The 17415-nt window shown below is 41.9% G+C and overlaps 1 protein-coding gene across 1 annotated transcript in view; it reads left to right on the forward strand.

Annotated features, from left to right (window-relative positions):
• The window catches only part of TLK1 (tousled like kinase 1), a 141235-nt gene extending 126233 nt beyond the window's left edge, over positions 1 to 15002 (forward strand). The window contains exons 19-21 of the mRNA XM_075529353.1: positions 4720 to 4831; positions 5970 to 6077; positions 12052 to 15002. Of these exons, the coding sequence (XP_075385468.1) occupies positions 4720 to 4831; positions 5970 to 6077; positions 12052 to 12228 (397 nt within the window). The 3' untranslated portion in view covers positions 12229 to 15002. The remainder of the gene's footprint in view (positions 1 to 4719; positions 4832 to 5969; positions 6078 to 12051) is intronic.
• The last annotated feature ends 2413 nt before the right edge of the window (positions 15003 to 17415 follow it).

A 17415-nucleotide genomic window follows, 5' to 3' on the forward strand; every position in this document is an offset into this window, starting at 1 on the left:
CACTAAAGTTGAGAAAGCAGGCTATAAAATTTTAAAACAGACATTGATTTCAGGGTTCATTTGTTTAGTAAAAAGAGTAGCGTGTTGTAAAGAGAGTTACTTACACATGACTTTGTTGGACAAGACAGTGACAACATGAGTAAAGACAACCTTAGTGTCTCCAAACAGTGTAGCTGGCGTCATAGCACCCAGTTCCAACATGCCATCTGTGTGCATTTTACTTTTTATCCACAGGGATCAGTCATTGGTCAGTCTTTTAAAAATCAGTTTAGCATTTCAGTTTCTGCTTATGGCATATATTCTAATTATGGTATCATGGATTTTTTCATATTTAAAGATCATTTTTAAGTTTATAAACACTGAAAAGTTAGTATTCTTTTTTTTAAACATTTTATTAGGGGCTCATACATCTCTTATCACAATTTATACATATACATACATCAATTGTATAAAGCACATCTGTACATTCTTTGCCCTAATCAATTTCAAAGCATTTGCTCTCCACTTAAGCCCTTTGCATCAGGTCCTCTTTTTTTTACCCCCTCCCTCCCCGCTCCCCCCTCCCTTATGAGCCCTTGATAATTTATAGATTGTTATTTTGTCACATCTTGCCATATCCGGCTCTCCCTCCCCCGCCTTCTCTGCTGTCCGTCTCCCAGGGAGGAGGTTACATGTGGATCCTTGTAATGGGTTCCCCCTTTCCAACCCACTTACCCTCTACTCTCCCAGTATTGTCCCTCACACCCCTGGTCCTAAAGGTATCAGCCACCCTGGATTCCCGGTGCCTCCAGCTCCCATATGCACCAGTACAATCTCTGCCCTATCCAGTCCTGCAAGGTAGAATTCGGATCATGGTAGTTGGGAGGAGGAAGCATCCAGGATCTGGGGGAATGCTGTGTTCTTCATCGGTACTAGATCGCACCCTGACTGACCCATCTCCTCTCCTAAACCCTTCTGTGAGGGGATCTCCAGTGGCCGACAAATGGGCTTTGGGTCTCCACTCTGCACTTCATTCACTATGGTATATCTATCTATCTATACATACATACACACACACACACACACACACACGCATATATATATACATACACACACATATATTTTTTTGCATGATGCCTTATACCTGGTCTCTTTAGTACCTCGTGATCGCACAGGCTGGTGTGCTTTTTCCATGTGGGCTTTGTTGCTTCTGAGCTAGATGGCCGCTTGTTCACCTTCAAGCCTTTAAGACCCCAGACACTATCTCTTTTACGATCGCTGAAGACAAACGGGTGCATAAGTCAATGTGGCGAAGAAAGCTGATGGTGCCTGACTATCAAAAGTTAATATTCTTAATCAGGATTTAGACCTTTTTAATGTTTTTTTTTCCAAGTAATCGGACTACCCCTGCCCACCCAAACACACAATAAAATCTTAGAATTCTAATGATTAAAACCAACAGACACAACAGTTTTTGACTAGGGCTCTTGATCGAAATTATGTTTTCAGCCATGCTTAACCAGTAGAACATTCTTCCTGTGTAGGTGACACACCCCCCCCTGTAATTTTCCCCTTGCTCCAGTTCCACTCTGTGGAAATGAGACGCAACCATGATGGTTCATGGAGGAGCCTAAAATGCATTTCTCATTGAAATAGTGCTCCAAAACACAGTGATTTCTGTAACCAAGTTGTTTAAGTATGTAATTAGTAAACTGAGATATCTTGATAACCCTTTTATCCTTCTAAATTTAAAACTTACAGACTTATATATGTATGTTGCTTTTGCAAATTATCTTTTATCTCTAGAAGCTTGAAGTAATTGTCAGTATGAGAAGATAAGTCTTGCATGTATGTTTCTTTTAGGGCTCCAATGTAATCATTCACTACCAGGGTTCCTCAAACTTCTTAAACAGGGGGCCAGTTCACTGTCCCTCAAACCTGTAGGAGGGCCGAACTATAGTTTTTAAAGAAGTATGAACAAATTCCTATGCATACTGCACATGTCTTATTTTGAAGTAAAAAACCAAAATGGGGCAAAAGCACTTGGCGGGCCGGATCAATGTCCTCAATGGACCGCATGTGGGCCGCAGGCTGTAGTTTGAGGACGCCTGCACTAACCCCTAATGATCTCCCCCCCCCCCCCCCGAATAGCTACACTGTCAGATCTGAAAACCACACTTCTTTGAACTTTAAGAGACAATAGAGCCTGGTGTTTAAGGATCAGTCTTGTTTTAATTATACTCGTGCACAAGCACATTTTTTAATAGTAAAACAAATGCAGATTTTTATTTCTTTTTGGAAGTACAGAAAGCCTTTACATGATGAATAAGCTATCTTGCTGGTTCTATTTCCGAAAAATTCATATATTTGTTAAGAGTTCTATTAGCTTCCTTGAAGCAACCGTTAATCTATGCCAAGCTATCTGGCTAACCAACTGGAAGAGAGCCGTATTTGTGCCCTTTCTCAAGAAAAGTGACCTAGTAAAAATACAGAACAGTAGCATTCATATTGTATGCAAGTAAAATTTTGTGGAAGATAGTTTTAAAATGGATGCAGCAGTATACCAACAGGGAGCTGCCAGAAACTCAAGCCAGACTCAGAAGAGGACATGGAACACGGTATATGTCATTGCTGAGGTCAAATGGATCTGGCGAAAATATGTTTACTTACTTTATTGACCGTGCAAAGGCATCTAACAGTGTGGCTCGTAGTAAATTATGGATAATATTGAGAAAAATGGGAATTCCAGGACACTTAATTCTATTCCTGCTAAACCTGTAAACAGTTACTCAGACAGAAACAGGCTTTAATCTTTGATTTTAAGTCAAGGAATGTGTGCTTCAGGGTTGTATTCTTTCACCATACTTATCCAATCTGTATGCTGAGCAAATAATCCAAGAAGTTGCACTATTTAAAGAAGAGTGGAGCATCAAGATTAGAGGAAGGCTCATTAACAACCTCTGATATGCAAATGACATTCATTTTCGTGCTGAAAGTAAAGAAGACTTTAATTGTACTTATTCATGAAGATCAAAAGTACATGCTTCAGTATGGATTACATCTCATCATAAAACAAAATCCTCACAGTTGGACAAGTTAGATAATAACAAGACAAACAAAGAAAAAACGAATGTGGTGAATGATTTTGCTCTAGTTTTGGCACCATAACCTGCAGTCAAGAAATCCAACAACATAGTTCACACTGGGCTTATGAAGCAAGGATGTGTCGTTTTGAGGAATAAGATGCCCCAGACTCAAGCCATTGCATTTTCCATTGCCTCAAATTCATGTGAAAGCTTTGTAGTGAATAAGGAAGGCCAGAGAAGAATTGATACGCTTGAATGATAATATTGCTGAAGAATATTGAAGTACTGCATATACTCGAGGATAAACTGACCCAGATATCAGCCAGGGCACCTAATTTTACCACAAAAGCTGCATTAAAAATGTGCTGGAAAACTCAGCTTATACACAAGTATATACGATAAATACCATTGACTGCCAGAAAACACACAACTCTACGTGGGGAGATGTACAGTCAGAATGTTCCTTAAAGGCAAGCATGGCAAGACTTCCATCTTACGTACTTTGGACATATTATCAGGAGAAGGACATCATGCTTGGAAAATGTCTACGGCCAGCAGATAAGAGAGAAACCCTTGACAAGGTGGATTGACACCGTGGCTGCAATAGTGGAGCTCAAGCATAACAATTGTGAAGATGGTGCAGGTCTGGACCGTGTTCCTTCCATTGTGTTTCTGGAGTGTTGGAGTTGACTTGAGGACCTAACTGCACCATCGGCATCCTGCTGGAACCTTGACAATGTTGGCATAGTGGATACAGAACTAAAGCATGAAAGAGTAGTTCTCACTCCACTGTTACTCCTTGTCAGTGTCTTTAGTTCATTTTAATTTTTGTGAAGTATATATTGCTTGCATGTCTAGTGGATCTTTTTTTCCCCACCTCCTAGGTGGTGACTATTTTTTGTTTTCGTTTGAAAAATTATGAACTAGTAAATAACATACATTTTTAATTACTCACTCTATTGCATATAGTACTACTGCTTGAAAATGCACAATAAGTGAGAGCAATGCACTGTATTCTGAGCAGTAGTCAGTTCAATGCCATCACAGTAGGTCGGCCTGAAAAGTCCTGTGACAGCACAGGCAGGATGCACAACTGCCTGGAGAGAAGCAGCCGAGTCTTTGAGCAGTTGCTCGGATTGTGGGGAGAAGAAAACTTGTTCACCAAGTGAGTTGCAGTAAGGTGGCTTTGACTAGCCAGTTTGGGGGTTGGTGAATTCAGAATTTTAAATGTTACCAAATGCAGATGGGTCTTGTTTTACAAGTGAGAGACAGGTCTTGTTGGCAATGAGTGCTATTGAGGTTGTTTAAACAAAAAAACCTACCTGATCAGGTATGTGATTTAGGATAACTGCCTAGAGTGTGAATAATGGTCATGGTGTGGGAAATTGTTTTCCTTTGTCATTAAACATCACATGAGAATATTCTCATGTATAAGGATGATTTTCTTGTTTAAGGTTTTGTATTTTGGTTGTAGAGGCAAATGAAGCAAATATGGAAATGCTTCACTAGTCTCTAGTTGATGGTTTTCACTGATGAAAGCACGATAAAAATTGTGTATGAGTTGAATGCATATTCTAAGATTTTTACGTGTAGATTTGAAGTTAGAGATGGTTAATACATATCTTTTTCTTTTTTCTCAACTCAAAAACTACAGGTATTTACCTCCTGAATGTTTTGTAGTTGGAAAAGAGCCACCAAAGATTTCCAACAAGGTTGATGTGTGGTCAGTTGGAGTCATCTTTTTTCAGTGTCTCTATGGTAGAAAGGTGAGTGAGTTACATTATATGGCTTGGCAACTGTCTAGAGCAGGGATCCTCAAACTTTTTAAACAGGGCCAGTTCACTGTCCCTTAGACCCATTGGAGGGCCGGACTATAGTTTAAAAAAAACTATGAACAAATTCCTATGCACACTGCACATATCTTATTTTGAAGTTAAAAAAACGAAATGGCAAAAACACCTGGCGGGCTGAATAAATGTCCTCGGGGGGCTGTATGTGGCCCGCGGGCCGTAGTTTGAGGACGCCTGGTCTAGAGGCAAATTGCTTTGGGTCCCCTCCTCCTTTCAATGCTAAGTATCATTAACATGAAGTCAATTTAGATTCTTGCTAATATAGCCAGTCTTTTGTGGCATTTCTTTCTGAAATTTCCTTGGATTAGTGTCACACCATTGGCTTACTTTCTGCATTTGCTTTTTGTGGGGAATTAGAAGAGGGTAAGAGGGATAAGAAAAAGAAGTAACTGTACATGGTCCCTTATCTCTCTCTGCTGCTTAGGTCCCCCTTACCCCAGCCTTCATATCCCACTACCACACTCCCCTCCACCCCCCAACACACACACACAGGGTGGTTCAGGCATAGGATGTCATAATTCTTCCCACGACTGAAGTCTGAAACTATAAGGTACACTAGCTATTGGCTAGTCCACTTCCTACCCAGACCTTCATTTAGGAAACAAGGGAAGAGAGGTGAAGAGACTTGTCGGGAAATTCACAGCAAGTTAGGACCAAACCTAGGTCTCCCAGCTCCAAATCCAAACCTCTTTGACTTAGATCAGTGTATCATGCACAAAACAATTTCTTCTTTGGAATTTTCCCAGATGGTCCCACTACTTTAGCTCTTTTCCAGCCAGACTTCAAGGCAGCAATTTAAATGTCTTCTCCTGTCTTTGTTTGACCCCAGTTGCACAGTCACAGCATGTTTTCCGTGTCTCACCTGGCTTCAGTTGTGCAACACTTGCTGGGACGCACTTTCTCGGGCCATTCTCAGCTGCCTTACTCCTGTGGAAATGCGTTGAGGTTCCAAATAACCGAATAAGCACTTAACAAGCTTGGGGCTTACTAATGTTATTTATGTTTAAATGTTTTGAGATATAAATTTCTTAACATTTTGTTCCCCTTTTTTTAGCCATTTGGTCACAATCAATCTCAACAAGACATCCTGCAAGAAAACACAATATTGAAAGCCACAGAAGTCCAGTTTCCTGTAAAACCGGTTGTAAGCAGTGAAGCCAAGGTATTCAATTTATGTAAATTGTCTTTGTGAGGTACATTTTGTTTTGTAGATTGTGCTTAAAACAAGGTAAATACTTAGTAGTGAAAGGGTTTGCCACTGTCCAGCAAATTGGTCGAGTTGGAACTTGGGTGGTGTGCTCTGGAAAAAGAACTTTCCCTGGATTTTGGGTGTGACCATTTTACCTTTTAAGGACCTAAATACAATTTCTGATTCTTGTGAACACCAAATTGCTTTTTTAGAAATTGATGAATAGCACACTGGGCCCACCATTACCTTCAAGTCTTGTGCATTAGCTTAAACTAATATTTTACCTGGGCTAGCTAAGTATAGAAGGAGCTATAATAATACTTCTCACTTATTTCATGATTACTGTGTGCCAGGGCATTGTTTAGATCCTTTAGATGTGTTGTCTTTCAAGAACTGAAGAGGTAAAGGTACTTTTGTGACTCCATTTTATAATACAGGAAACCAGTCAAGCCATAGCAGAAGTGTCAGGTACCTTTCCCAGAATCGTACCAGCTGCTAAGTAGCAGAGCAGTAGCTCACTAGTGGCCACTTCTGCCAGACACCAGAATCCATACCTTCACCTGCCCGTTGTCCTCTCCTTGTCCTCGAGCTCATTTCTCTGTGTCCCTCTGTTGGAATCCTCCCTTGTCTAAGCCCTATGAGATCCCTAAGAAAAAGATAGAGCCTTTTTGTTTTTCTGGTGTGAAAACCTCTAGTCTAGGTTATAAGAATAATTTATAAGCAGGAATTAGATAGTTTCTAATTATTAATTAAGGTAAATATAAATATTGTTAGATGGTACCCCCCAGTTTGAGGTTATACTCGACTTCCTCATTGAAAATATACTGGTTTTTAAGAGACTCTCTCCTACTTTTTCTTTCTGCGCTGTGTGTGGACCTCACTGTTGAGTTACATAATCTCCTGTCTACTTGCAAAAGGGTGGAATCTAGCCTGTCAATTAGTTCATAACCAATGAGGCCTCGGCCTCTGTGTGGGCATGGCCTTCTCCTGAGGACTCTGGGAACTCCTGTCTCCTCCCTGGGGGAGGGAGATGGATGCTGCTGCTGCTTCCTGCTGACAGCCACATGGAGTTGTGCTGATGCAGCCAGAGCCCTGGGGCTGGAGGAACCACGTGGAGACCCCTGCCACCGCCACTGGATCCACAAGACTTTCGATCCACTGTCCTTTGATCTTCCTGCATTTGGCGTCATTGAATGTTTTGCATGGATCTCAAGAGGCATTTATAAAGCTTTGAGAGAAGCAGCCATTTACTGTAAATTATACAGCCAGTAATGGAATGAGCTGGGATTAAAAGCTAGGCAATCTATCTTCAGATTTCATGTTCTTAATCAACATATGCACTATTGAGACTGGATGAGGTTCTGTGAGAACCCTGGCATTGGTCAGCATAGACTTTTGTAGGAGCAATTGACAAGTCAGGACTGTGGTTAAAGCAATGAGTGTGGGAAGCAACCCTGAGATGACACAGGTGTTTGCATAAGCATGGCAGGCCTTTCCAACAGCCATTATTCAGCTGCCTGAGAATTTAAAGGAAATAACAGCTACAGCGAGTGGACGGGAAGAAGTGTAGGAGAAAAATGGAAACCATCAAACAGTATAATTTCTAAACGAAAACAATTCTTCAGATGGGTGTGAACGCGGAGAAAAAGCAACCAAAATCAATTTTACAATGTTAGTGAACTCAAAGACAAACCGACAGGAATGATCCAATCCAAAGAACAGAGAGGAGATTTTAAACGTGAACGGACCAAAACTTTATGAAAGATGTTAAAGAGGACCCAAATAGATGGAAAGACATTTCATGTTCACATCAGAAGACTTAATATTGTTAAGATGGCAACACCCTAAATTGATATGCAAATTGAATCCCAGTTGGCTGCTTTGTAGAAATTGATAAGCTGACCCAATAATTTATATGGAAATTTAAGTAACCCAGAATAGCCCAAGCTCTCTTGACAAAGAACAAAGTCAGCAAAGTTAGAGGACTCTCACTTCCTGATTTCAAAACTGACCACACAGCTACAGGCATCCAGAAGACGCAGGGCTGGCATGAGGACAGACAGCAATGACTTCCAACACGGGGGCCAAGACACCTCGATGAGGAGAGAATAATCTTTTCAACACGTATTCAGGCACAACTGGACATCCACCTGCATTAGAATGGATTATACTCCCTCTCACCACATTCAAAAATTAACTCAAAAGGAGTCACAGCCTAACTGTCATACCTACACATATAAAACTGATAGAAGGATTTAGGGAAGGCGGGGAAGAGTCCTGGGACTGAGTTAAGCAACGTCTTTAAAAATAGGATAGAGGTACAAGCGCAAAAGTAAAAATAGTTGGATTGGATGCAGCAGGGCTCACACTTTTGGGTGTTAAAGGGCACTATCAAAAAGAGCAAAGACCCCCCCAGAAGAATGCAATTCAGAGGACAGCACTGAAGTGTTGAAGCTTGGGGAGAGTACACAGGAGAAACGAAGAGGGAAGGAGAGGGAGGGGAACACATTCTCGCCCACTAAGCCCCGAGGACGATATTTCTGCTGAGAGCTGCCAATGCATGGAGAGGACCATAGACCTGGCTCCACCATGAGACACGATGTCCCTCACTAAACCATAACTCTGTAGGGACCAACACTGCAGACACAGTACAGGAACCGTGCCCAATCTGACCCCGTCACACTGGTACGAAACACTAAGGGAATGCAACAGCGCAGCAAGGGGAGCAAAGTGATTAAATCCCTGGGGAATATAAAAAATAGACTTTGGAGACAGAGTGTGGCACCTCATTATACTCAACTGGAAAACACTTGTAAGGCCAACAAACCGACCTTGAGCTATTTATAGGCTTTTCCATTTTTGCCAGTGGCTTTCTTTTTGTTGTTATTTTGGGGTGTGTGTTTTTGTTTTGTTGGTTTTGACTTCCTTTGTTGTTTTGTTTGGCTTTGCCTTGTTTTTGTACTTATTAATGTCTCTGCATGTCTAGCTAGATAAGATGGGTGGGATAAACAATTTCGAGATTAAAAGACCAGGACTGATGGTTGGAGAGCGGGGAGATACGGGGGGGGGGGGGGAAAGGAAGGGGTGGGGCAGGGGAACCAACCCAGGGACAAGGGAACAAGTAAACTAAAATCAATGGAGAGAAGGGTGTAGGATGCCTAGTGGGCTTAATTAAGGGCAATGTAGCAGCAAGGAATTACTAAACCCAAATGAAAGCCAGACATGATGGTGGGACAAAAAGGAAATGGAGGAAAGAACCAGGAGGCAAAGGACATTTATAGAGGTCTAAATACAGGCATGTACATATGAAAATGTGTATATAACAAGAGGGGAATAAATCTACGTACTTATATCTATATGTTAAGAATTAAGGTTGTAAATGGACATTGGGCCTCGACTAAGGTACTCCCTCAACCCAAGAATACTTTGTTCTAATAATCTGGCATTCTGTGATGCTCACCTTCCCGACACAATTGCTGAAGCCAAAATGGGTGCATAAGCAAATGTGAAGAAGCTGATGGTGCCCGGCTATCAAAAGATATAGCGTCTGGAGTCAAAGGCTTGAAGATAAACAAGTGGCCATCTAGCTCAGAAGCATCCAAGCTCACATGGAAGAAGCACACCAGCCTGTGTGATCATGAGGTGTTGATGGGATCGCGTATCAGGCATCTAAGACCCAGAACAAAACCATACCCAAGGTGAATTTGGAGGGTGGGGGTGGCATTGGAGACCCAAAGCCCATCTGTAGACAGTCAGACATCCCCTCACAGAAGAGTCACAAGGAAGAGATAAGCCAGCCAGGGTGCAGTATAGCACCAATGAAACACACAGCTTTCCTCTAGTTCCATAATGCTTCCTTCCCCCCACTATCATGACCTCAATTCTACCTTACAAATCAGATTAGACCAGAACATGCACACTGCTACAGATAAGAGCCCACAACCCAGGGACTCCAGGACAGGTGAACCCCTCAGGAGGATTAGGGGAGGCTGGAGGGAGAAAGAGGAAAATCAATCACAAGGATCAAAATAACCCCCTCCCAGGGGGATGAACAACAGAAAAGGGGGTGAAGGGTGACAGAGGATGATGTAAGATATGAAAACAATAATCTATAACTTATCAAGGGTTCATGAGGGAGAACGGGAGGGAGGAGGAAATGAGCTGATGTCAAGGGTTCAAGTGGAAAGAAAATGCTTTGAAAGTGATGATGGAAGTGTATGTACAAATGTTGACAATGGATGATTGTATGGATTGTGATAAGAGATGTAAGAGCCCCCAATAAAGTGATTTAATTGAAATAAAAGTTCTAATCCAAAAAAAAAAAAGAAAATATACTGGTTTCACATAGCTAATCTCAAATGTATTTGTTGACAAAGCATTACATTTTATCCCTTACATATTTATGGTTTGACTTTTTAAAGTTATTTGAATGACTTTTAGAAGATTTTGACAATTAAGGCAACATAGTTTACAACAAAGAGAAAAGATAAATGTAATAAAAGTATCTTAACTGTGCTAGCAGCTCAGTCTTATCTTTTCTTTCTGTCAGCCCCAGTAAGACTAGAAAGTAGATGAATTTATTTTTTTAAAACCATGTATTTATAAAAATATTGGGGACATGACCAAGAGTGGACTATGCCAAAGACAAATCCTTGCACTTGGCTACTTTTGGTTCTAACCTGGCTGGTAGACAGACTATCTGGGGCGGTTCCCATGAATTTTTAAGCCCTCATCCCCGCAGAGCACACCTTTGCCAAGTACCTCCCCCCTTTGCGCGTGCATTCTTCAGGCTGCTTAGCTAGCCTTGCCTTTAGGGGCCTTTCAGCTCCACAGACTCACTCTGGATTTTTTTTTCTCCCGCCATCTCAATCTTTTCAACGTTTCTTGTTAAAGACTTTAAACAGGTAAGATCTAAGTGTTCAGATAAAATGTGATTCAAAATAAGATTATACTTAGTATAATAGTAACTAGATTTACTTACAAGTTTTCAAAGCAAAAAGTGGTGCAAAACTGAGTTGGCCTGCACAAAGCCCAGGCACAGAGTACACGACAGACTCTTAGGAGAAGATTAGTGTCCTGTCGAGTTTTAAGTAGGTAATCCCAACACAAGTAGCAGCAAGGACAAAGCCTCTTGCCCCCTAATGGGTCCATCTGACAATGCTGAGGGAAAGGAGCCAGGCCTAGGAGAACATCCTCTCTGACTCCACCATATCCCCTTCAAAATGATCAGAAGTCAGCACACCAATTACCCAGGTTCCACAGGAGGGTGATGTGGGGGTTTGATAAAGTTCATTTTCTTGATCCGGTCGGTGGCTAGTTAGCACAGACATAATTCATTTGTACTATACTTTTATGATATTTGCGTTTTTGTGTACGTATGCAGTCCTTTTTTATTTTTTAAGAAGCTGTTTCAAGGAAAGACTATAAAACAGGATTTTAAAAGATATTTGTCCTGCTATTTTAACTTTTTCAAACCTTATGATGCATAAGGCTAACAAAATTCTCGAAAACAAAATCTCAAATGTCCCTGAGGTGACGTCCGTGTCTGAAGACAGTCACTTCATGCAGTGGAAAGAAGACTGTTGCCTGGGAGTCTGTCCTAATAGGAAAGACTCGTCAGTGTGAGGATGGCACTCTCCCTGTTGGACTGATGGTAAACTGGACGACACAGGAGGACAGTTGAATAGGAAAAAATGGTTGGGGCTGGTGGAAGTCTTCAGAAATAAGTAAGCAGAAAGGTGATTTGTCAGCAATACTGACTTTACACTGAACCACCACTAGGGGCTCAGAAGTGAGTTGAGAGTTGAATTTGAGGTGGTGATCTTGTTGCTACCCAAGTTCATTGTTTCTTCATGTAGCTCCATGTATTGTCATGTGTCCCCGGATTCAGTGCTGACCTTCAGAAGGGTAAAGGCTTCCTTCTAATGGCTGGCCTCTTTGTTTTCAGGCCTTCATAAGACGCTGTTTGGCATACCGGAAAGAGGATCGATTTGATGTGCACCAACTGGCAAATGACCCATACCTTCTCCCCCACATGAGAAGATCGAATTCTTCAGGAAACTTACACATGGCGGGGCTCACAGCCTCCCCTACACCCCCTTCTTCAAGCGTAATTTCTTACTGACTTTACTCCAAGAGTGGCATGATGCTTTTGAACCGTTTCCAGATGCTCACTTGAGTTTGAAAACATTTGAGTGGTTTTTGTTGTTGTTGTTCCTTTGTTTGCTTTTTCCCTTTTTACGTAGGACATGGTTGAAAACTGCTGGTGAACTCTAAAGTTCATCATAGCCTCATTTGTATGCAAGTGGATCATGGACAGTGACTGAGCGGGAGGGTGGCTGCCTGCTGCGCAGACCCAGGAGTCCCGGGTTCAGATAGGAACACAGTGGTGTTTGTCTGTCTGCGGGAGCACTGTACATAGCATTGATAATTCTTAAATACATTTGGTTGTTACTGGAGAGTTCTAATGCGAAGGGTAGTTTTTCATTATTTCAAAACACATGGGGGAAAATGAGATATGTTTCTAACACATAAGACTACAGTGCCTGGATACTTTGTTCAGCATGCAGCAGTTGCTGAAACCAAAGCAGAACTGAAAGACAACGACATTTGTTTTGTAGGAATAGAATGTGAACATGAGAACCTATGGGCAAAGTTGACATTTGTCATTTGCCTATTCTGGCTTTTACCAAGTTGTACCTCGAAATTACATGTCCGTTTTTCCCATTGGCTTTATTAAAGGGAAAGCTGGGGACCTTAGAAAATGAGCTGCTTATTTAGAAATCAGTTGAATTCACTAGATTGCAATATTTTCAGTGTTTTCAACACATTAGGGTTCTTAACAGGTGTTTTCTTTTGTTACCAGGCCATGTTCATTAAAAAAGTGGTAGTTCGTAACCAAATGCAGACCGGTTCTATGCAGGCTAATGAGAAATTCCCTTCCAGCTCGAGTGTAAATTGTTGTACAGATGTCATAATTGAATTACTAAGTTTCAGCAGCTTATTCTTGTACAAATGTTTAAAAAAATATGGCTTTTCTAATTGGATATTGTATTTTTTTTACGTCTTCTTGAAGGCGCTTTAATTGCTGCTAAATGTTGCTTCTTTGCTAAAAAAAAAACAAAAACAAAAAAAAAACTCATGACCTCCTCAAAGGTGCAAGTTGACTGTATGTCCTACAGAAAGATTAAAATCAGACATTGATTCACAATCAAGGCATGTAAAAGTGATCATGTTGGGCATCTAGAGTTCTTCAAATCAGTTTCTTGAGTTCTGGGACTGTAAGCCCTTAGATACTCGATTTATAGATTATTCATGGTCATTCTACATTTCTAAAAGATTCCTATCACTAAGGTGGGATGTTGGTCCCTTAAACAAGTTCTTGTGGTTTGTACAGATTTGTTAAAATATGAAGCATTTCTAACTGCCTTGTGTGGTAGAAACCATGATTTCACTCCTGTAGGATCTTTCCTTATTGTCACATCTGTAACGCTGATCGTGACACATCACTTGTCCATGTTACAGAACAGGAGGCCGGACTTCCCACAGACTCGCACTATCACTGTACAGCTCAGCTCTCCTCATGTGGCATGCCATTTTGTTTTTCATTGTACATAGACACATTGTCTTCTTAAGATGCTGCTGAAATCGTAGAGAATGTAGCCAAAACAGTAATAAACAATGACAGTTAAAACTTAAAGATTGAGAAACTACATTTGAAGGGAGTTTTGGAGATTTAGAATATTAAGTAACTTGGCTCCTTTACCTAAGAATCAGCTGAATAAATTCTTTAAGTATACATCAAGACAAGTATAAAGTGCTTCAAGTTGTTAAAGTCAACATAATAACCATTATCAAGGCTACTCCTGGGTACGTAACCCATAGCGCTGTCAGGAATGGCTTACGGGCTATCCCTGTTGCTCTGTAGATTAAGATAGAAATCCTATTAAAAACATTGACATGGCAATGGAATGTTAGCATTGATTGAGTATATTAAATAACTGCCCACAGATTTTAAAATTTTATTGTCTGAGTTTTCATCTCTGAATCACAGTTCCATGTTCATATAGTAATTGTTATTTAAAGTAATAAACTAAAGGAAAAGGTTTAGTTTTATTTAAAATGTTGGTGGGCTGAGTGTTAAGTAGACGCCAATCTAACATGGTGAAAAGGCAGTGCAGATCTAGATCTCGGTTTTACAGCATTATTTACAAGTAAATAGATGTGACTGGCTGGCCAGCATCAGCACGAGGACAGGAACACAAGCCACACAGCGAAAGGCCCCCTGCTCCAGGTCTGGGAGTCAAAGAGGCAGGGTAGTAGTCCGCACAGGAGACCAGGGCCTCCTCCGAGGTTGATCTGCACCAGCGGTGTCTTTCCACTCTGGATAATAGGCCAGAAACCCAACAGGAGCAAAATGCCTGCCGGGACCGAGTGAGCTCCTGCTTCCTGTTAGCATCACAGGGAAAGTGGACTCGTCTCCGTTGGCCCGCTGCGGCCCCGTGTGTCTTCTAGTTTTCTGATGTCCCCTCAGCACTGATGCAAGGGAAGACAGCGCACGATCTCACAACCTCCATTTTGGTGTGCGTTGAGAGGAAACAGAAGTAAGTACACACACTATCCTAATGTGTAAGCCAGAAAGGGATAGGTATATGCTTGTTTTTCAAAAATAAAGACTCAAATCTATTCTTTTTTTGTTTACTCACTACTTTCCCCTCCTCCTAAAAGAGAACCCTTTCCATTTAAATGTTACCTAAAATGTGAACAAAATAAATTTCTTCTACAAATACCTCATTACATGAAGCCAAAATGGTGAGGTGTTTCAGTGAAACATTTAAAAGCATATTGTGTGTTGTTTTGCTGTCTCATCATGACTCATTAAATCAATACTGTTGGTTACCATGGTGTTGTCATTTGCCAGGTTCAGTGCTGATGCCCACTGGGTGGCCTGTTAACGTTGTTAGTCTGTTCTTACTTGCTGTTGGTGTGGACACTTACAGGTCACACTGCCACGTCTTTCTCTAATCCCCGCTTAAATAATGACATGCTGTGTGATAATTTCCCCCAAATTAGCTATCCCAGTGTTCTCAAGACACAACAATCTAATTCTGGGTTTTAGGAATTCTGCATCCATTTTTGAATGTCAATAACTTGTCTGTCAATTCAAATTAACTGTATTGCCTTAGAACAAACATGCTTATCTCCAGACCCCTCTCTGCTCCTCCCTCTTCTCTTCTGTAGACATCCCTCAGAATTGAAAAATGTTGAGTGAATGTGTGTAAACCAACTTCAGAATTTGTTGAACAGCACCAGAGAAGGTGGCTGATTTCTAGTTAGGATCAACATGCACAACTTCCACCTGAAGTTGTCCTCACTTGTTACCTTGTGAACGAGGCAGATCCTATGGAAGCAGCGTGACACGGCCCTAGAATGGTGGTCACGCGCGCAGGACCCTGCCCAGCATGTAGGAAATGCACGTTACTGTAAGCTGCTGTTAGCATTTTAGTGTTCAAAGTGACCACTTTTGCCCTATTTATAAAATGCCGTCTGCTTTGCTGCTCCAGTGGATACTTACTTAAGAAATAGTTGGTTTACAATTTGTCCTCAAATTTCAACCAATGAGGTGATGAGGTTACCTGGAACTGACAGGTGGAAGAATGCTGCAACACAGCAGTTTAAGGGGGAAACAAGCAAACAGTCACACCATGTCAATGCTGCCAAAGGATCATGCCCTGTTTTACTCTTTAATCAGAGGCGATTCTGCCACACATTGCAGTTTCTTTGCTAGTAATACCCGTTTGAAGTGGGGTGAATGTCTGCATCCTCCCAGCCTTACAGAGGAAGCGTGCCGATCGTGAAGAGGTTGACGCTGGTGAGCTTACATAAGCTGTAATTGGGCGGCTCAGAAGTAAGGCACAGCTTTGGGCCTCTAAATGAGGGCTCCCAACCATGTCAGCCTCTAAATGAGGTTTGGTGTGTGCAGTTTTTCATAATCTTTCATGATGGCACCAGTCTGAAGAAGTCAAGTCTTTGGGAGTGCCATCTAGGGGGTCCCTTGATGACTCTGAGATGCTGGGGAGGGGGGCACGTGCTAGGGGCCATTCTAGGTCAGGCTGGTAGTGGATCACAAACTTTCCCACACCTCCCATCTCTCTTACCTTTTATTTCCCACTGAGGCAGCCGGCCAGCACCCATGAGGCCTGTTCCACCTAACTCACCCTCCATTGCCTCGTGAATACTGAAGATGCGTTCTGTGTCTAGCAAGAAGCTTTTAAGACAGTAAGGTAATGGCTTCCCCAAGGCAGCCCTAGAACCATGCAGGAAACCGCAGTGGTTATCCAAATATGTCCCTAAACTTGGTCTCAACGTCACCCAAGAATGACATTTACCCAAGATCAGAGATAATGCCATAAAATAACCCTTTTGTTTGGAAGCCATGTATACAATTAAGTTTAACATTTCCCTCTTAAAATGTGACCTACAAGGCTACTTCAAAACGTTGTGGGAAAATCCCATGATCTTTTCGTACCATATTTTCACGAATTTGTTGGAATACCCTTCTGTTTTAATTCAAAGGACCTTATGTGACCAGCATCCCACCTGCTCATAGTTAAGTGTGGTAAGTTCGGATTAAAGAGACATGATCAGGGAGCTACGAAGGTCAAATTTCTTTAACACCAAGAGACCCCAAGAATGAGGAAGGCTAATTTGTTCTTTGTCTTAACTAGAGCATTTCAAATGACCCTGAAGTCATGTGCATTCCAGAACATGTTTTCCAGGGATCGAGTTCACGTCATTTTAAGGAGACATTCAGGAGAAGGGTGAAAAGCCGGAAGAGCTTTTGATGACATCTTGAAGACATCCGGCTGGCACTCCAGCTTTGTGCTTTGAAAGAAGATTCAGCCCCTGGGTGTGGAATATCTGATCGAGGAAGAGACCTGACTGGTCAAGACAAATGTAGAGGAGGAGGGCTCTGGGGCCTTTTATAGTTCACGGTGGGGGGGTGAAGTGAGCACGGGAGACTCGGGGCTGTCACCATGGGCCACTGTGTTTCTGCATACTTCACTGGTTATGCAGAGCTGCGCCTGAGAAAGAAGAGGCTTTCTGCTCGTGTAGAGCGTCAGAAGCCCCCCTGGAGAATTTTACAGTGCCGTGCCCTATAGGGTCACTGAGCAGATAGAGACCTGTCCGCAGTGAGGTTTTTTTTGGGAGGCGCAGTTGCAGGGCGTGCCAGTGGTTAGGCCCCATCAGTTACCCAACAGGTTGGCTGGTGGTTCAAACCCGCCTGGTGTTCATGGGAGGAAGATTTGCT

Source organism: Tenrec ecaudatus, chromosome 13, assembly GCF_050624435.1.
Source record: "Tenrec ecaudatus isolate mTenEca1 chromosome 13, mTenEca1.hap1, whole genome shotgun sequence".
NCBI lineage: Eukaryota > Metazoa > Chordata > Mammalia > Afrosoricida > Tenrecidae > Tenrec > Tenrec ecaudatus.